Source organism: Palaemon carinicauda, chromosome 4 (assembly GCF_036898095.1).
Source record: "Palaemon carinicauda isolate YSFRI2023 chromosome 4, ASM3689809v2, whole genome shotgun sequence".
Taxonomy (NCBI): domain Eukaryota; kingdom Metazoa; phylum Arthropoda; class Malacostraca; order Decapoda; family Palaemonidae; genus Palaemon; species Palaemon carinicauda.
This window is the reverse complement of record NC_090728.1, coordinates 96,737,698-96,757,886: the sequence shown is the minus strand read 5'-3', so window position 1 is coordinate 96,757,886 and position 20,189 is coordinate 96,737,698. Positions and strand designations below refer to the sequence as shown.

Genomic DNA, 20,189 nt, shown 5'->3' with positions numbered 1-20,189 from the left:
CATTTGGATATACACCTCCATAAGCATCAAGGTCTATCAGCAGAGCTTTAATTTCACGAGATAGAAAAGCTAAACTACTTAGTTTAGCCTCAGGAAAACAGGAATGAGGAAGTTCGAGTTTCTCATTACTCTGCTAGCTGTCAAACACATCTGCCAAAAGGGTTGCCTTTTCCTTTGGACAGTGAGTGACAGAGCCATCTGGTTTAAGTAAAGGAGGAACTGTTGCATCAACTCCAAAGAGTGCAGATTTAAGGGTAGTCCACCACTTATGCTCCTGTGTTGTACCAGAAAGGGTTTCTTTTATGGTTAAATTGTATTCTTTTTCAGTTGAAGCATAAACTCTTTGACCAAAAGCTCTAAGGTGAGTATAGTTATTCCAGGTCAAATCTGATCTGTTACCCTTCCTGCTTCTCCAAATGAGCACTTCTACAATCATTATTGAACCATGGCTTGTCCTTCACTTGGTACCTTATTACACAAGAAGGGATACGCCTATCAATTATGCTGAGTAGATTCTCATTCAAAGGGACTACAGGATCAACACTACTATACAATTGTGACCATTTCAAGCCTAAAAGAACATGCAAAATCCCATTCCAGTCTGTTTGAGATTTCATATAAATCTTACATGAGTAAGATACATCAGGGACAGGCTGCTCAGTCTTCACTACTAATGAAATCAAGGCATGATTAGATGTCCCAACTGGAGAACCAACCTTACTTGTTATAACGCCAGGGGAGTCGGTGTATACGAGCTCCAAGCAGTTACAAGATGTGTGAGTAGCTTCACTTATGATTTGCTCACAGCCTGATTCTGAGGCAAAGTCTAAAGCTCTTAAGCCGTGGCGATCGGTAGGAGAAACAAAATTCAACAACTCCCTATGGTGAGCATTAAAATCACCAACAAGGACAAAAGAGACCTTTCTATCATTTTCTTGTATCTTAGCCATAACAGTTAGAAGACAATTGAAGGTAGAATTATCCAGGTCAAGATTCCGGTCATCCACATTCATGGCAGAACTTATGAGAAGCAGTGTACTCAGTCCTATTATACAACGCCATTCCCCTGGCCCTAGGGATGGCATCGCGTTTCAACATTATTGGCTTCAGAGGAGTACCACATATTAGAAATCAAAGTTTCTGAGCACAAAAGAATATCATACTGTCTGGACACAACTGTAAAGTCTTGAATATTTGCACGAACACCACGAATATTGCAATACAGTAGACGACATTGACAAAATCTAGGACGTACTAGTCCTGGATTTTGCTCAATGTCTTCAGAGAGCAAGAGAAACAATAATGATAGAAAATATACATCATACTTAACAACTAAATTAACAAGAATGAAAACAAAAACAATTTTTTTTAAGGAAATATAAATAAAATGATTGATGAAACCCATAGACTATAGAAAAAAAAGTCGGAAAAACTGGTCAACATGGAGGCGCCGATACACCATGCAAGGCTAAATACCCTCCAGGATAGCCAATTCAACTGAAGGGAGGACAGTAAGGATGGATGTGAGAAGAAATAGAATCAGCTAAGGGAAAGCCAACTTCTTGATAACCCACCAGGCATCCATGGCCCTTCTATTAAGCCTTCTATATATATATATATATATATATATATATATATATATATATATATATATATATATATATATGTATATATATTTATTTATATGTATATATATTTATATAAATATATATAAATATATATATATATATATATATATATGTATATATATATGTGTGTATATATATATATTATATATATATATATATATATATATATATATATTATATATATATATATATATATATATATATATATATATATATATATATATATATAGATTGATAGATAGATAGATACAGATGTAATCTTCCTTAGCAAGAAGATAACTTAATATATGATAGTCTACATAAGGAAAATTGAAAGATATGTATATGTAGAAATGATCTACAGTTCCGTCCGCCACTGGACCTCGTCTTGGAGCGTTTATTATGAAAAGAATAAATACACACGTTTGTACATACAGAAAAAGCTTCAAATCATATATTTGCTTTTATGATTTGAAGCCTCTCTTGTATATGCAAACGTATGTATTTATTCTATCATAAACGCTCCAAGAAGAGGTCCAGTAGCAGACGAAACTGTAGAGCATTTCTACAATACATATCTTTCAATTTTCCTTATGTAGACTACCATATATATATATATATATATATATATATATATATATATATATATATATATATATATATATATATATATATATATATGTATATATATATATGTATATATTTATATTTTTATATTATCATATTTATATATTTATATTTATATATTTGTACATTTATATATATATATATATATATATATATATATATATATACACGTATAGATATGTATAAATATGTATACATATATATATGGATAATTATCAACACAACATCGTGTTCAAATAGAAATAAATTTCTACCTCATACTTGGGATCGAATGCTAGCCCCTTCTAATGAAAGGCCAGGTCGAAACCAACCATGCCACGAGAGGCCATAAAAGGAAATCGGAACCTGACGCTAACTAGCTGTCCGAGGATTTACCTGGCGAGACATCAGTCTCTTACCAGCGAGTTTTACCCGATTTCCCCGGCCCACCACGTGACACAATTGGTAGTAATTCATTCAAATTACCCCTAATGAGTCAATATGGATAATTATCAACACAACATCGTGTTCAAATAGAAATAAATTTCTACCTCATACTTGGCATCGAACGCTAGCCCCTTCTAATGAAAGACCAGGTCGAAACCAACCATGCCACGAGAGGCCATAAAAGGAAATTGGAACCTGACGCTAACTAGCTGTCCGAGGATTTACCTGGCGAGACATCAGTCTCTTACTAGCGAGTTTTACCCGATTTCCCTGGCCCACCACGTGACACAATTGGTAGTAATTCATTCAAATTACCCCTAATGAGTCAATATGGATAATTATCAACACAACATCGTGTTCAAATAGAAATAAATTTCTACCTCATACTTGGGATCGAACGCTAGCCCCTTCTAATGAAAGGCCAGGTCGAAACCAACCATGCCACGAGAGGCCATAAAAGGAAATTGGAACCTGACGCTAACTAGCTGTCCGAGGATTTACCTGGCGAGACATCAGTCTCTTACCAGCGAGTTTTACCCGATTTCCCCGGCCCACCACGTGACACAATTGGTAGTAATTCATTCAAATTACCCCTAATGAGTCAATATGGATAATTATCAACGCAACATCGTGTTCAAGTAGAAATAAATTTCTACCTCATACTTGGGATCGAACGCTAGCCCCTTCTAATGAAAGACCAGGTCGAAACCAACCATGCCACGAGAGGCCATAAAAGGAAATCGGAACCTGACGCTAACTAGCTGGTAAGAGACTGATGTCTCGCCAGGTAAATCCTCGGACAGCTAGTTAGCGTCAGGTTCCGATTTCCTTTTATGGCCTCTCGTGGCATGGTTGGTTTCGACCTGGTCTTTCATTAGAAGGGGCTAGCGTTCGATCCCAAGTATGAGGTAGAAATTTATTTCTACTTGAACACGATGTTGTGTTGATAATTATCCATATTGTGTGGGGAGACGGAGTCCTGGCGCAAGCAGGCCACGTCTCCTCTGATGACCCCATGTGGGGGAAAATGTCTCTAATTCTTCTCCAGTCTCTTAGCGTATTTTTCAGTCTCTTCTGCAGCCAAGGGCCTCGCCGAGAAGGAGCCTCCCAGGTCTGTCTTGCAGCGTCTCCCGGACCGACAACCCAGGGTTTTTTCTCACCACGAAGGCCATCCTCCAGACGCAGATATAACCCTCGCAGGGAGAAATGCGAGAAGGCCTCTTCAGGCAGGCGTAAGACCGCGAAGCCTCCGGTTCACCCCGCCAACGGGTGTAACCGAGCTTCTTTACGGGCAGCCTGGCCGAATCAGCACAGCTGGTTCGGCCCTCGGACTTACAAGGAACGGTTCCCTCCGTCGGGTCAGCCCACAGGGATCCGCGTCCGCGTCCCCCAGCCCGCCCGCAGGTGTAACCGGGCCTCTTTACGGGCAACCTGGCCGAATCAGCACAGCTGGTTCGGCTCTCGGACTTAAAAGGAACGGTTCCCTCCGTCGGGTCAGCCCACGGGGATCCGCGTCCGCGTCCCCCAGCCCGCCAGCAGGTGTAAGCGGGCTTATTTACGGGCAGCCTGGCCGAGTCAGCACAGCTGGTTCGGCCCTCGGACTTAAAAGGAACGGTTCCCTCCGTTGGGTCAGCCCACGAGGATCCGCGTCCGCGTCCCCCGGAGAGAATACACGAACAGTAGTCCTCGACGGTACGGCGTTGCCGGTTCTGACCCCGAACCTGGTGCGGAGCTCCCCGCCGGGGAAACCGGTACCACCGCAAGGGAGTGCCTGGTATTCCAGAACCGAAGCTCCCGGGGAGTGCCCGGTGACCTGGCGCCTCGAGATCAAGCGGTAGGAAGGACTCCACAGGTAAGCGTAAGTCCCCGAAGCCTACGGTTAACCCCGCCCAGCGGGGGAAACGCGCTGCTGGTCGGGCGGCCTGGCCGAACCAGCCCGGCTGGTGCGGCCTTCGGGTCAGAAGGAACGGTTCCCGCTGTCGGGTCAGCCCACGGGAACCGCATCCTCGGCACCCAGAGCCTTGGGCCGACGGGAGTCCCCGCTGAACCAGCGTTGCTTGCGGTAACCCAGGCCCCCTGGTGCGGGCGTCCCCGCAGATGAAATCCAGGTCCTCGGCTGACGGAGAAGAGCGATCCCTGACGGAGGACTCCGTCTATAGGAGTGGTTAGCCTTTGCAGAAGACACCACTGGTACCGGAACCTGCAACAACGGACGTAGTTTCCGGGAAGTCAAGCCTTTTTGAGGGTCAGCAGGTCATCCTTAGTCAAGGCGTTTTCAGACAGTAGAGCCTCTTCAGCCCCAGTCTGGTTCTCACCAGCAGGAGCCTCCATGATGGAGAAAATGTCGAGGGACTTAGTAAACGTCCCCTCTTGGCTGGACTGGTGGGCTTACTCTTTGGGAGGTGTGGAAGCCTCCTTTGACCCCGAGGACCCTGTCCAGCAAGGCCTTCAACCCTTAAGGTTATTGAACTATCAGTCTCTCACACTAACAGATAACTGGGTGTTCTGGAAGCGAGACACTGTTCTGGCGATAGTGTCTTGGAAGGCACCAGACGGGGAAACGCGACCCATTCGCAGCTTTCCCTTGGGGGGAGAGTCTCTGTTTCCTCGGAAGGAACTAGAAACCATAATGGAGAAGGTCTTGAAATAGAAGGAGACTAACGTCCCCAGACCTACGACTCCTAGGAGACCACCCTATAGAGGTCTGTCTTGGATAGTGCCGCGACACCCCAAGCATCTACCAGCACTACGAGGAGAGAAGCCCCCCTCTTCCTCCTGGTCCGCAACGCCTCAGCCCCTCTGCAGGGGAGCTCCAACGCCCTCTAGCTCCTTCAGGTCGGGTTACCCCGCCTCTAGGGGAGACAGGTCAGGCCGCCCCTCTAGAAGAAGATAAGAGTGGGAGGCCCCTATCCCCACCCAACCCTCGGGTTGGAGGGTAACTCAGGCGTCATTGGCAAGCATGAAGGGCTCAAGGAGCGGAACCTTGGACAGTGTCCTTACTAAAGAAGGGCTACGGACTTCCATTCCTAACGGAACCACCCACGATTTTTCCGGCCAACCGGATAGAATGGCTAGATCCCAAAGACCCGTTAAAGAGGACCGCCCTTCAAGAGGAGGTGTCATCCATGCTAGAGAAGGGTACCATGGAAGAAGTTCTTCTCCCAGGGCCAGGCGTCTACAGCCTCCTATTCCTGGCAGTAAAAGCGACCGGGGGGTGGAGACCGGTTATAGATCTGTCAGCTCTCAACAGGTTCGTCAAGATGACGGACTTCTAAATGGACACGCAGAATTCAGTCCTGCTGTCCTTGAGGGAGAAAGATTGTAGGATACCATCGACCCCAAGGACGCATACTTCCAGATTCCGGTCCACACCTCGGGTCGGAAGTTCCCCCGGGTAAAATAGGGTTCCCAGCTCCTGCAATTCAGGATCCCCCCTTTTTTCTTTGGTCTGTCAACAACGCCCAAAGTGTTCGTGAGAGTCCACACGGCTGTCGCAGTGGGGGCGCACGAACGAGGCGTACGCCGTATCAGATACCTGGACGGCTGGTGGCTTCTTCCCGCCTCAAAGGTCCTCTTGGAGGGAAAAGGGAGAAGTCTCCCCCAGTTTTTGCAAGGATCTGGGGAACTGAATCAACCCGAAGTAACCAAATCTATTCCCTTCCACCGGAATGAACTACTGGGGAATAACATTAGACTTTTTTCGGGGAGAATTTTTTCCCTTCGGAGAATAAGATATGAAACCTCAGGCTCATTAGTCAGCCGTCCCTGTCAGAACACCCCAGGAGGGCGGAAGACGGGCAGAGGCTGACAGGTCACCTGGTCTCTCTGGAGAACCTAGTTCCCCAAGGGAGGGTAAGGCTCAGTTCCATCCAATGGAATCTCAGGAACCTTTGGTGACAGACGGATTCGCAGCAGGTGCTAATCCCAGTCATTCCAGACACGAGACCCTCCCTAGAATGGTGACATTGCCAGTCGAACTCACTCAGGGGGACGTCCTTCGGGACCGGCCCTCCCGAGTTACTACTGTTAACAGACGCCTCCAACCAGAGGTGGGGAGGCCTTCCCCCCGACGAAGCGGCACGAGAGACCTGGTTGGAAGGGGAGAGACAACTCCACACAATGTCCTGGAGTTGGAAGTAGTCCAGAAGGCGTGCCTACACTTCGCAAGTCTGCTAAAGGGGAACACCGTGGCGTGGATGAGCGACAACACCACGGTAGTGGCATACATAAACAAGCAGGGTACTGTAATCGAAGGAGTTGTGCGATCTCACCATAGAGAATCTAGATTGAGTGGTAGGGAATCAAGTGGTGATGTTAGCAAGGTTCATTCCCGGAAAGTAAAACGTTCTGGCCGACGACCTCAGCAGAATGGGCCACATAGTAGGGACAAAATGGTCCCTTCTCCCAGGAATAGCCAAGCTCAACATTCAACGCTGGGGTTCCCCGGTGGTTGACCGCCTTACAACAACCTCAACGCCCAACTCCCAGTCTTTTGCTCCCCTGTACCAGACCCGAAAGCTTCCTTAGAAGACTCTTTCAGCACAAGTGGGACAATCTGGATGTGTACGCCTTTTCCCCCTTTTCACGCTGATAAGACAAGTGCTCAGCAGAATAAAGGTGGCTCGAAACCTACAGATGACTTTGGTAGCACCCTGGTGGCTAGGCAGGAAGAGTGGTTCGCGGACCTAAAAGACCTATCGAGTCAACCGCCGTGGCCTCTGTCCGTCAGGTCAGACCTTCTGCACCAGCCTCACTTTCTCAAGCTCCTCGGCAGGCCTCTCTCCCTACGTCTTCACGACTGAAGACTAAGAGCTGCTCCTGAAGAAAGAAAGATATTCTTCCTCCACGGCTAAGAGAATGTCTCTATTCCTAAGAAGTCGCCACCCGCGGTCTTCCAAACAAAATGGACCTCCGTCGCGAAGTGGTGCGCTGAGAGGTTCATTAGACCTCTTAAGGCCTCTGTCCCAGACATGGCAGTTTTTCTGGTGTTTCTCAAGGACAAAGTGGAGAGGTCAATCTCAGCCATAAAAAGGGGTTCGGGCTGCCTTAGGCCAAGTCTTCCTCCGGAAGGGCATCGTCCTGGGGGCCTCGAGACACATAGCGATGCTTGTCAAAGCTTCGAGCAGTCTTACCCCCCTCAGGCGGGAAAGGTGCCCCAGTGGGATTTAGGCAAGGTCTGGAAGATGATGTGTCGCTCCCACTTTGAACACTTGAAAGATATCGTGAACAAAGATCTCACCCTCAAGGCCGTCTTCTTGCTGGCCTTGGCGTCCGATAAGAGAGTGGGAAAGATACATGGTTTGTCATTCGACTTCTCTCACTCCGACCAGGTATCAGGAACCTCTTCGTTTCCACAGGTGTTAAAAGGAAGAAAGTTCCCGAGAACACCATTTCCTGCTGGCTGAGACAAGGCATCGCTAGAACCTATGAAGAGGATAAAATGGCAGTGCCAGGCACTCCCCGGACCCATGACATCAGGGGTCTGAGCACCCCCTTGCCCTTTGAGAGAAACATGGTGGTGAGGCAGATCCTACAGACAGGTACTTGGTCGCACCAGTCAAACTTTACTGCCCACTACCTCAAGGGTTATTCAAGGAAATCCTTGGACAGGTTCTCCATTGGGACAGTCATGGCCGCCCTCCGGGCTGTGTAGCGGTAAGGCCAGAGGCTGTACCCAACGATGAACACATTCTTCGCGACTACATCCGGAGAAAATCGTCAGAAGAATTTTTAAGAGGTAAAATCTTAGGTAATAGCGTAAGGTGGCGCAGTTACCCTCACTCCCGTACTCTGATAGGCCCCAGCATTCCATAGCCCTCTAGGCCCTACGTGCCTAGTCAAGTGTCAGAATAGCACTCCCGCCTCCTAAAGTATAAGTCTCCTAAGGAAGTAATTCGAGGTAAGTATTCGTGTTGGAACAAATCAAAAATTTTAAGTAATTTTTATTTTTCCTAACATACTTACCGAGAATTACTTCCGGGTAATGGCCCTCCCTTCCGTCCCCGAGTGCCATCCTTCCATTGCCAAGTTGGGCTATACGGCAGACTGAATGAGGAGAATCGCCCAGAGAGGCAGTGACCTGACCTAATCCTGCCCTCGGGGCGCATTCTGTGGCGGCGGGGGTAGGCCTGTATGGAGTACGGGGTGAAGGATATCGGCGCCAAAAATGGTCGAGAAAGAGGTCACCAAGTGACTCTCCTAAGGAAGTAATTCTCGGTAAGTATGTTAGGAAAAATAAAAATTACTTAAAATTTTTGATATATATATATATATATATATATATATATATATATATATATATATATGTATTTATATTTATATTTATACGTATCTTTATATATATATATATATATATATATATATATATATATATATATATATATATAAATATATATATATTATGACTAGCGAGTTACGTAAATTCCTGAGCTCCCAAACTCACCTGCTTTTTATTACATAATCTGATACACAAGAGAATACATTCAAACTCTGAGAATAATATGCGACTCCCTGACAGTAATAGATATGAACACTGAATATTTAAAGGTCTCTTTACTTTACACTTTACTTTTAACCGTAACTATTCTAACACCAACCTCTTCACTTCTTAGAGGATATGAGCATAGCTCTGAAATAATTATTGATGATCAAATTAATTCACACTTTACAAATATATATATATATATATATATATATATATATATATATATATATATATATATATATATATATATATGCTATAAGAATAACAATTAAAAAATAATAGCAAAAACAAATCATTCGGAATTTAAATCTTAACTAGACTTTAGTCTTGAGACAAGATTGACACTTTTAAAATTATACAATCTCTTGTTTCACTAGAAATGAATTTATGTAAATGATTTATTTTGACAATGAATGGAAAAAAGTTGAAACTCCAATACTTTAGAAAATAAATCAAATTTACATTTTTATATACATAACTGTTACTTGTACTTAGATTAACACACATCTCTTTTAAATATCATCAATGTTTAAAAAACACTATACATGGTATACGTTGGAGAGAAATCACTATTCATGTTGGAGAGGAAATACGTAGTGGCTGGATAGATGCTGGAGAGAGGGATGGTGGACGTTGGTTCTTTCAGAGGGTCAGGCTGGATCTCTAGTTCCTGTGCATTGCTAGGCCCTTATATATATCATCCTAACTCACTTTAGAAACTTCTAGTTAATCATTCTAATAGCGTGGTGTCATGGTCCAGACAGCCTCTCACGATGTCAGGTCTAGAACCTTCATGCAACTTCACACCACGTGGAAACATGATGCAATCCCTAGCGTTTTTCATACAGCATACCTATTAAGAAGTTACTTAAGATTTCGTAACATAACGAGTGAAATGGAAATTAAATTATTTAAAATAACGTAAATTTATGTATACGGAACTGAATGAAAATACAACTAAATTAATGTCGACAGTTATGTAATTTACATATATTCACTTAATCCTACATGAGTGGAACGCACCTTATAGAGCTGACTATACATCTCTTGAATACACAAATGAAATATGTGAATAAAATAATCTACTTTCATGTAGACCAGCTTTGTAAGAATATATATATATATATATATATATATATATATATATATATATATATACATATTTTTTATATATATATATATATATATATATATATATATATATATATATATAAATATATATATGTATGTATATATATATATATATATATATATATATATATATATATATATATATGGATAAATATCAACACAACATCGTGTTCAAATCGAAATAAATTTCTACCTCATACTTGGGATCGAACGCTAGCCCCTTCTAATGAAAGGCCAGGTCGAAACCAACCATGCCACGAGAAGCCATAAAAGGAAATCGGAACCTGACGCTATCCAGCTGTCCGAGGATTTACCTGGCGAGACATCAGTCTCTTACCAGCGAGTTTTACCCGATTTCCCCGGCCCACCACGTGACACAATTGATAGTAATTAATTCAAATTACCCTTAATGAGTCAATATGGATAAATATCAACACAACATCGTGTTCAAATCGAAATAAATTTCTACCTCATACTTGGGATCGAACGCTAGCCCCTTCTAATGAAAGGCCAGGTCGAAACCAACCATGCCACGAGAGGCCATAAAAGGAAATCGGAACCTGACGCTATCCAGCTGTCCGAGGATTTACCTGCCGAGACATCAGTCTCTTACCAGCGAGTTTTACCCGATTTCCCCGGCCCACCACGTGACACAATTGGTAGTAATTCATTCAAATTACCCCTAATGAGTCAATATGGATAAATATCAACACAACATCGTGTTCAAATCGAAATAAATTTCTACCTCATACTTGGGATCGAACGCTAGCCCCTTCTAATGAAAGGCCAGGCTCGTGGCATGGTTGGTTTCGACCTGGCCTTTCATTAGAAGGGGCTAGCGTTCGATCCCAAGTATGAGGTAGAAATTTATTTCGATTTAAACACGATGTTGTGTTGATATTTATCCATATTGACTCATGTAAATCTCGCTGGTAAGAGACTGATGTCTCGCCAGGTAAATCCTCGGACAGCTGGATAGCGTCAGGTTCCAATTTCCTTTTATGGCCTCTCGTGGCATGGTTGGTTTCGACCTGGCCTTTCATTAGAAGGGGCTAGCGTTCGATCCCAAGTATGAGGTAGAAATTTATTTCGATTTGAACACGATGTTGTGTTGATATTTATTCATATTGACTCATTAGGGGTAATTTGAATGAATTACTACCAATTGTGTCACGTGGTGGGCCGGGAAATCGGGCAAAACTCGCTGGTAAGAGACTGATGTCTCGCCAGGTAAATCCTCGGACAGCTGGATAGCGTCAGGTTCCGATTTCCTTTTATGGCCTCTCGTGGCATGGTTGGTTTCGACCTGGCCTTTCATTAGAAGGGGCTAGCGTTCGATCCCAAGTATGAGGTAGAAATTTATTTTGATTTGAACACGATGTTGTGTTGATATTTATCCATATTGACTCATTAGGGGTAATTTGAATGAATTACTACCAATTGTGTCACGTGGTGGGCCGGGGAAATCGGGCAAAACTCGCTGGTAAGAGACTGATGTCTCGCCAGGTAAATCCTCGGACAGCTGGATAGCGTCAGGTTCCGATTTCCTTTTATGGCCTCTCGTGGCATGGTTGGTTTCGACCTGGCCTTTCATTAGTAGGGGCTAGCGTTCGATCCCAAGTATGAGGTAGAAATATATATATATATATATATATATATATATATATATATATATATATATATATATATATATTACTGTATAGATTAGAGTATTTATATTCTCATCTTGTAAATATAGGTTTATTTATAATTTTTATATTTTAAGGTTTGTTATTTATTTTACTTTTGCATTAGTTTTTATCTATTTCAGTAGTTAATTTTCTACATATTTGATATGTTTTGGAAGTATTGGCAGTCATACTTTTGAAGGGATAGAGTCGAGTAGGCCAGACATTTTGGTCATTTTGTATTGAAATATATTATTTGAAAGTATAGAGATGAAAATATATTTGTCACCAGAAGTTAACACATAATTTTGAAAATTTTTGCTCATTATCTTCTTCAAAAACTAGTGGCAATGATAAGAAATTACACTTCTTTTCCAGTGTTTCGTGCTCAAGTTTGGCAGATCCTTGCAGATACTGTAGGACCAGGAGAGGTTATCACTTATGGTGCTTTAGCATCAAGACTTAATAATCCTGGTATGATATATTTCAGTCATTTCAGTATTTTTAATTGAATTTCTTTCATTTATTATACCCTCATCCAATAGTTTTCGCTATGTTATATTCTGTAATATACATACCGTAACCAACTGATATACTATATCACATCTAGAACTGTTTGGTATTTTTGTTCTCAGCAATACATAAAAACAAAAGTTCTGGTTTTCTTTGAGATAAGGTTTCACCAACCTTTTAGTGTCGATAGTGTGGAAATATCATTACAACATTTGAAAACAAATTGCACTAATTGTGAGAAAAGGTGCTCGTGTTGGGCTCTGAGTAAATAAAAAAAATATATTTGTTACGTATTTCCTGATTTTTCACTGTTTTAGTTCTTATCATCATCATATCCTTCTATGCCTATTGACGCAAAGGGCCTCGGTTAGGTTATGCCAGTCATCTCTATCTTGAGCTTTTAATTCAATACCTCTCCATTCATCATCTACTTCACGCTTCATAGTCCTTAGCCGTGTAGGCCTGGGTCTTTTAACTCTTCTAATGCCCCATATAGAACCCAGCTGAACGTTCGGTGAACTTATCTTTCTTGGGGAGTGCGAAGAGCATGCCCAAACCATCTCCATCTACCCCACATTATGATCTCATCCACAAATGGCACTCGAGTAATCTTATAATCTCCTGCTCGTTCAACCTCTCATATTTCGCCTGCTATGCAAGAATCGCTTGCAGTTCGACAGCCGCCTGCTCTTCCATCTCCCTCTCGGGTATCGCTTGCTACGCGTGAACTGCTTGCTGCTCAACAATCGCCTGCTGTTCCAGTTTTTCGGAATCGTGTACTCGTTAGCGTCGTGAACTTCAATCTCCTACCCGACAGCGTTCTCATGCGTCTCGTATCTGAAACGAGTCGATTACCGTAGGAGTGTGAAATGCCCAACGGTGTGTGAATCACCTCAGCGTGAATCATCGGCCCACCTCCTCGTCCAGGGATTCGTAGCTCGTCGACGCTCAAACACTCATCGCTCAACAAGCCAGCGTTCGGCTGTTGTTCTGAGTGTTTCAGTCTAACGCAACTCTCTCCTTCGGAACGCAATCGCCCTCCAGGGCGTGAATCGCTCAGTAATCACAACGCTCACATGCTCGACAGTTTCCTTATTGTCCAGCAGAGGGTAAATCACCAACGCTTCCATCAGCTCGGGAATTGCATGACCACTGTCGACGATTGACATTTCGTGTACCACCTAAGCGTTGAGTTACACATGAATCGCAGACGCTTCAATCAGCTCGTGGATCGCCTGACCATCATTAACGATCGAAAACTTGTGTACCACCCAAGTGTTCAGTTACACATGAATCGCTTACGTATTCGACTTCACGCCAAGCTTCTGATACGCTAGAATCGCCGAGAACACGAGAATCGCCTGCTCTTCCACCACCTTGGAAATCGCCTGCTCTTCCACCACCTTGGAAATCGCCTGCTCGTCAGCGATCGCCTGCTTGTCAGTGTTTGCCTGCTCATCAGCAATCATCTTACCAACAGCATTCACCTCAGCGACTACACACGTCGCTTAGGCCTTCACCGTCTTGGGAATTGCTCATATGTCACTTAACGAACAAGCGTCCATCCGTAACTCAGAGTGTTCCCCGCGTCGCTTCCCTTTGGAACACGTTCGCCTAACTATTCGTGATTCACTTCAATGTGAATCATCTATCATCGATCAGCCTTCACGCTTGGCTACGTGTGAGTCGCCTACTCGAGGATCGTCGACACACCGACCTGCCTCTCATGCAGCTGTAATGATCGATCCTGCGTTATCACGGTATCGCTCCTCAACGCGGAGACACTTTCCCTCATACCGATCTTCAAGTTATCGGTCTACACGTTAGCAATCACCATCACGTCTTGAGCTGGAGGTTTCCCAGATGCTCTCAAGCGCGTCAGTAGCCGTCACATCCTCATGCAAAGAGGATCACCAACTGCAGCCACCAAAGGCTTTGGTTATGGCCACTAGGAAGGTAGGGTGGTTAACAATCATTCACCGTTTTACCATTAATGCTTTGGAGACCTTCCTTCTCTCTGGCACCTGCACCATTGACTTTCTGGCCCACCAGGTAGTGACTCTGCGGGCTAACACCAGTCTGAAATGTTCAGCGATTCATGAATTGCCTCCTCGAGAGTTGTCGATTCATCGATTCACAGGCTTGTCTCTCGCTCAGCGGTAGCGATTGACCCAGCCTTTTTCGTGGTATTGCTCGTCGACTCTTATTAGTGTCAGCATCAGATGTCGACCCCTTGTACTGTACATTGTCAGCGTTGTTGTTTCTTCGCCATCTTCCGCCACCGAGGTCCATGCTCCTTCCCCTGATGAACCTCCTTCGGGGAAAGAGAAAAGTCTGAGGCACGTCTCTCCGATGAGTGTTTCCCTTTCGATTAAAGAGTCTCACATAGTCTCCTCTTCAGAGGCCTACTGTTGATCAGCCTGCCGATCCCACGCTTGTACATTGTCGGTCGGCGGCAAGAGTCCTTTCACCTCTTTGCCTCCTTAGCCTTCTTTGGAAGAAACTGTCCATCCTGTCTCTTCTGGTTACTGTCCTTTGCCTCAGTCTCTGATCTCGTCTCAACATTCTTCAACACACCAGGCTTTTTTCCGAAGGGATGCGGTGCCCGAGAGATTTCACCAGCAGGGCCATAACGCTGAGATGACCAGGCTCCGAAACGCCTCCATGGAGGGGTTCTTCCCCTTCGAGCCAAGGGACATCAAGCAGGCTGCGGAGAGGTGGAGGAAGTCCAACATGGGTTTCCCCTTTCTAAGAGCCCTAACAGCCCCTCCAAAGACCAGCCTTACGAAACGGCAGCATTTTCTAAAACAAAAGTGTCTTAGAAGCCCTTTCCTGTCAAGGATGGGAAAGGCAAAAAGTCCAATTGTGGAGGAAAACATTAGAGAGGTGGCAGTAAAAACCACAAGTGCTGGGAGAGGTCATCTCCCTGCTTGTCCACCAGCAGGGGGATGCCTAAAAGCTGCTGGACCAGGTGGATGCAGCTCAGGACCAAATCTTGGACGATCTCAGTAATTCATTCTGGATATCGCGTCCTGTTCATTTCATCTCTCCCTCCACTGACAAAGAATCCAGTGCTTGTGAACTCCTTTGCGATGAAATCAGCAAAGGGCAGACCCTTCACGCTAAAGTCCAGACCATGTTGGAGAAGGGCTGTCTCCAGTAGGTCCTCGACGGTTCCCTACACTTCGTCAGTCGACTCTTGTGAAAAAGGCTTCTGGAGGCTGGAGATCAGTCACTAATCTCGCAGATCTGAACAAGCTTGTCGAACAGACTTTGTTCAGTATGGAGACGGCAGACAGTCAGTCTAGCGATAAGAGCATAGGATTTCTTGTGTACACTGGATCTAAAGGACTCATAATACTTCCAGCTCCCAATCCATCAGTCGAGGAAGTATCTGAGATTCAAAATCGACAAAAAGACATACCAATTCAAGGTGCTGTTTCGGCCTTTCCACAGCACCTCTGGTATTCATAAGAGTGTTTGCCGTGGTGTCATCTTGGATTCACAGGTCCGGCATCTGTCTCCTTCATTACCTGGACGACTGGCTAATCCTAGCAGACTCGGTGGCAACTCTTCTTCAACACAGAGACAAACTTCTGATACTTTGCTAAGATCTGGGGATCATGGTAATCTCTAGAAGTCTTCCCAGTTTCCCTCTCATAGACTGGTATACCTGAGCATGGTATTAGACATCAAACAATACAAGCCTGCCCATCAGAGGAAAGGATAGCAAGGCTGAGGAAAGTCGCAAAGCCTTTCCTCAAACGAGAAGAACTCCCAGCCCAGAAGGGGCTATGTCTTCTCGGACATTTATCATCTTTGGCCTGTCTAGTGCCCATCGGTCCCCTCAGGATTTTATCTCTCTCGTGGCGTCTGAAGTCCAATTGGAATCAGGCCTTCGATTCCCTGGACACTCTGATTCCCATGGGATCAGAGGAAAAGACGGATCTTGAATGGTGGCTGGTAGATGAGAATCTGCTGAAGGGTGTTAATCTTCTTGTCCCTCCTGATTTGATGCTATTCTCGGACGCATCAAAAGAAGGGGGAAGGGGTGTCCCATGTGCTGCACCACAGGGCCTCAGATATAGTACCTTCACATAAATCTACTAGAGATGAAGGCTGGTTTTTTTTTGGCCCTTCAAGAGTTCCACCAGTTCCCGGCGGCTCACTCAGTAGTGGTGATGAGCGACAACACCATAGTAGTGACTTATATCAAGAAGCAAGGAGATACTTTTTTGCAGCCCCTATCCCATCTAGCAGTAGAGATACTGAGATGGGCAGAAGTCCAATCGGTCTCACTATCAGCTCGCTTCATTCCAGGCAAGAGGAATGTGCTCGCCGACAATCTGAGCAGAGCATTGCTGATAGTGGGTCCCAAATGGGCTTTGGATCATCCTGTAGCCAACAAAGTACGGACTTTGTGGGGTTCCCCGGCTGTAAACTTGTTCGTAACGCCCCTGAACTTGAGGCTCCCATTGGACTGCTCCCCAATCCCAGATCCCAAGGCTCTCTGGCAAGATGCATTCCAACAACTGTGGGACAACATCAACGTATACGCATTTCTACCATTTTGTCTGATGAGAAGAGTATTCAACAAGACCAGAACATGGGTCAATCTTTCAATGACCCTCATAGCTCTGCTATGGCATCATGCAGAATGGTTCCCTGACCTTCTGCTGCTCCTGACGGAGCCCCTAAGAGAACTTCCTCCATGACACAATCTACTCAGACAGCCAGATGTCAATATTTCCACAACGCAGTAGCTTCGCTACACCTTCACGCCTGGAGACCATCCAGCATCTCCTCTCTCAGAGAGGTTTTTTGCAACAAGTCGCGAAGGGAATGTCTGGATAGCTGCGAAAGTCATCAGTTTCATTCTACCAGGCGAAGTGGAACGTCTTCTGTGGTTGATGCCGCTGAATGGGTCTCAATCCATTCAATGCCACTATTCCAGCAATAGAGGAATTTCTCGTGCATTGAAGGAGGAAATGCATCTTTCAGTTTCAGCAATTAAAGGCTATCGATTAACCTTGAGTCTTGCCTTTAAACCAAAAGGAATGGGCATTTTCCTCATCTTTACAACTTCCATCCTCATACAGTTATGAACTTACTTGTTCTCAGTCAGAAGTGAGACTTTCCCCATGGCACGTGGTTCGAGTTCTTTGGTTCCTAGAAGGATCCCTGTACGAACCATTACGGCAGGAAACATTTTGCCTTCTAACTTGGAAGACAGTGTTCCTGCTCGCCTTGGCCTCAGCCAACCGGTTAGCGAACTTCATGGTCTTTTGTTTGATGTCGCCCATTCAAGAGGATGAGTAGAGGTAAGCTTCAGCTTTGTCCCTGAGCTTGTTGCCAAGACTCAGAATCCAGGGTTTCGGATCGTAGATTCGACTCCTTCCGGATAACGAGTCTCCGCTCTTTAACTGTCGTCCCAATCATCTGTTACTATGCCCGGTAAAATGTTTGAGGGCGCTATCTCAAGAGATCAGCAGCAGATCGGCCCAGAGCGCCCTCACTGATTATCAGCAGAGGCAGGAACAAGAGGAAGATCATGGAAAACACAATCTTCGCATGAATTTGCAAGGTTCTTGACCTTGCTCTGAACCCCCATTCTCCTCCAGCACGTCGTCCCAGAGCCCACGTTGTCAGGGGCATAGCTACGCCTCTGGCCTTCAAGAAGAAATACTCTGTGACGCAGGTATTGCAAGTGGGCGTGTGGAAACGCCAAACTACGTTCACTGCCCGCTACCTGCAAGGCGTGACACACAGGAACCTCGATACGTTTTCTATCAGTCCTGTGGTGAATACACAACAGCTGGTTTAGTACCTCAAGCTCCTTATCGGACAAGTAGAAGAAGGTTGAGGGCATTGGTGGCCCCAGTTTTAGTCTGAGTGAATGAAAGGGAAAGTTTAACTCTTTTTCTTTCTTCATCTTCCCCTCTCTTGGGGAAATCGACATCCTGGGTCCTCTGCACAAGCTGACCTCAAACCTCTGCAGGTAAAACATTGCTCCTTTGTGTATCCTAGTATTGTCCCAATTCTGTTGCGTCCCCTTACCCTGCGAGGTGATATTGGGAATGTCTCGGTCTCCTCGGTTATTCCCTGCAAGTCTCAAAATAACCTTTACCTTGACAGTCACATTGCTAGTTTCTCATCACACACAGCTTGTGTAGGCCGCAGACCATGCATTGCAGGTTTAGCGAGGTGTTAGAGTCTCCTTATTGTCATACTAATCTCTGCCTAATAGGGAGTACCCCGGGTAAAGCCAAGAAGCCAGATTGTCAGGGACATCCACCCTTCTAATGGGTGAGTCACCCCTATAAATAGTTTTGGTTTGTATTCCAGTTATGGAATAAACGAAAAATTCTGAGGTAATTTGTATTTTTCCTAACGATACAAACCTTAGCTATTTATACATACTTGCCTGCCAGTCCCCCTTGAAGTCCTACTTCCAAGCAAGGAGAGCTCAATCACCCATGTGTTAATGGGAGGGGTAGCAAGCTACCCCCCTACCGTCCACTAACTAGTGGGATGGGTAGTTTACCCTCGCTAAATTTTAATGGCTCGTCCTTTCAGCTTCACCGAAAGTATTACCCCTATAAATAGCTAAGGTTTGTATCATTTGGAAAAAATACAAATTACATTTGAATTTTTCATGTTTTTTGGTACCCAAATTACTCATACTGTGTATGCAAGTCATTTTTTCTTTAACTTACTCATGCCTTATGCAAAAATTTTAAAGTCAAGATACCAAAAGATGTTAGAAAATATGTCCATGTAACTATGTTTTAAAAGATCGTATTTGAAAACTGCATGAGTGTAGCATGTAGTTTTAGATTGTCATTGGCTGACATCTGTAGAATTTTATCTTTTTCATTGATAGGTGCAGTGAGAGCAGTTGGGTCAGCTATGCGGAACAATCCAACAGGTATCATCGTTCCTTGTCACAGAGTTGTGCGTTCAAATGACATGGGTCTCTATCATGGTGGAAAAAGACAGTCTGTTAAGTTATGGTTACTTAAACATGAAGGAGTTGATAAGTACTGAAATCACACAAAAAAAAAATGGTTAAGCATATGGCATGAAATTAGAATACTTCAGCAGTTGCTCTTTAATAATATTTTCGAAATACTAATGTAAAAATCTTTGAAGAGAAGAAGGTAAAATTAATCTACCTGTCAAGGAGTGATAAGTATGGTATGTTTTTTATTAGACCACCTGAGTCATTCATTCTTATTTTGTATTGAAGTACAAATAATTGAAATTTGCCTGTGGAAACATAAATGATGGTAATATTTATAAGGCTGTAGTGAGTCATGAAATTTCTTTTTTTTACAGCTTGAAATCTAGTACAGTACAATGTTCCATTATATTTTAATAAAGGAATATTTTGTCATAGTTATTTTTATATACCCTAATCCTACAAAAAAGCTTCATAACTGATATGGTGAAAAATTTATCGCAATGATAATGATAAAGGAGGTTAAGCAAACCACTGAGTAGCATATCAAGCCTTTTTTTGGAAGAGTGGCAGTTTAGGACGAATAAAATAAATGCTGTAAAGAACAACATTTATACTGTAGGTTCCCTTTTCAAAATTCTATGAAAAAATTATCTCTAATAATAAAGTATTCATAGAAAATTTGATTGAGTAGTTTGTTATACTTTGTTAGAGTAAAAAAGAATCTATTCAATGTTTATTATCATGATTATTATAAAAGTAATACCTAAGGA

At 43.9% G+C, this 20,189-nt stretch overlaps 1 protein-coding gene across 2 annotated transcripts in view; it reads left to right on the top strand.

Annotated features, from left to right (window-relative positions):
• Nucleotides 1-19,851, top strand: part of LOC137640076 (methylated-DNA--protein-cysteine methyltransferase-like) — a 131,225-nt gene extending 111,374 nt beyond the window's left edge. The window contains exons 4-5 of one of the 2 annotated variants that reach the window (XM_068372516.1): nucleotides 12,321-12,416; nucleotides 19,339-19,851. In XM_068372516.1, coding sequence (XP_068228617.1) covers nucleotides 12,321-12,416; nucleotides 19,339-19,502 — 260 coding nt within the window. In that variant the 3' untranslated portion in view covers nucleotides 19,503-19,851. The remainder of the gene's footprint in view (nucleotides 1-12,320; nucleotides 12,417-19,338) is intronic. The other variant, XM_068372518.1, reaches the window with a different exon arrangement.
• Nucleotides 19,852-20,189: the final 338 nt, after the last annotated feature.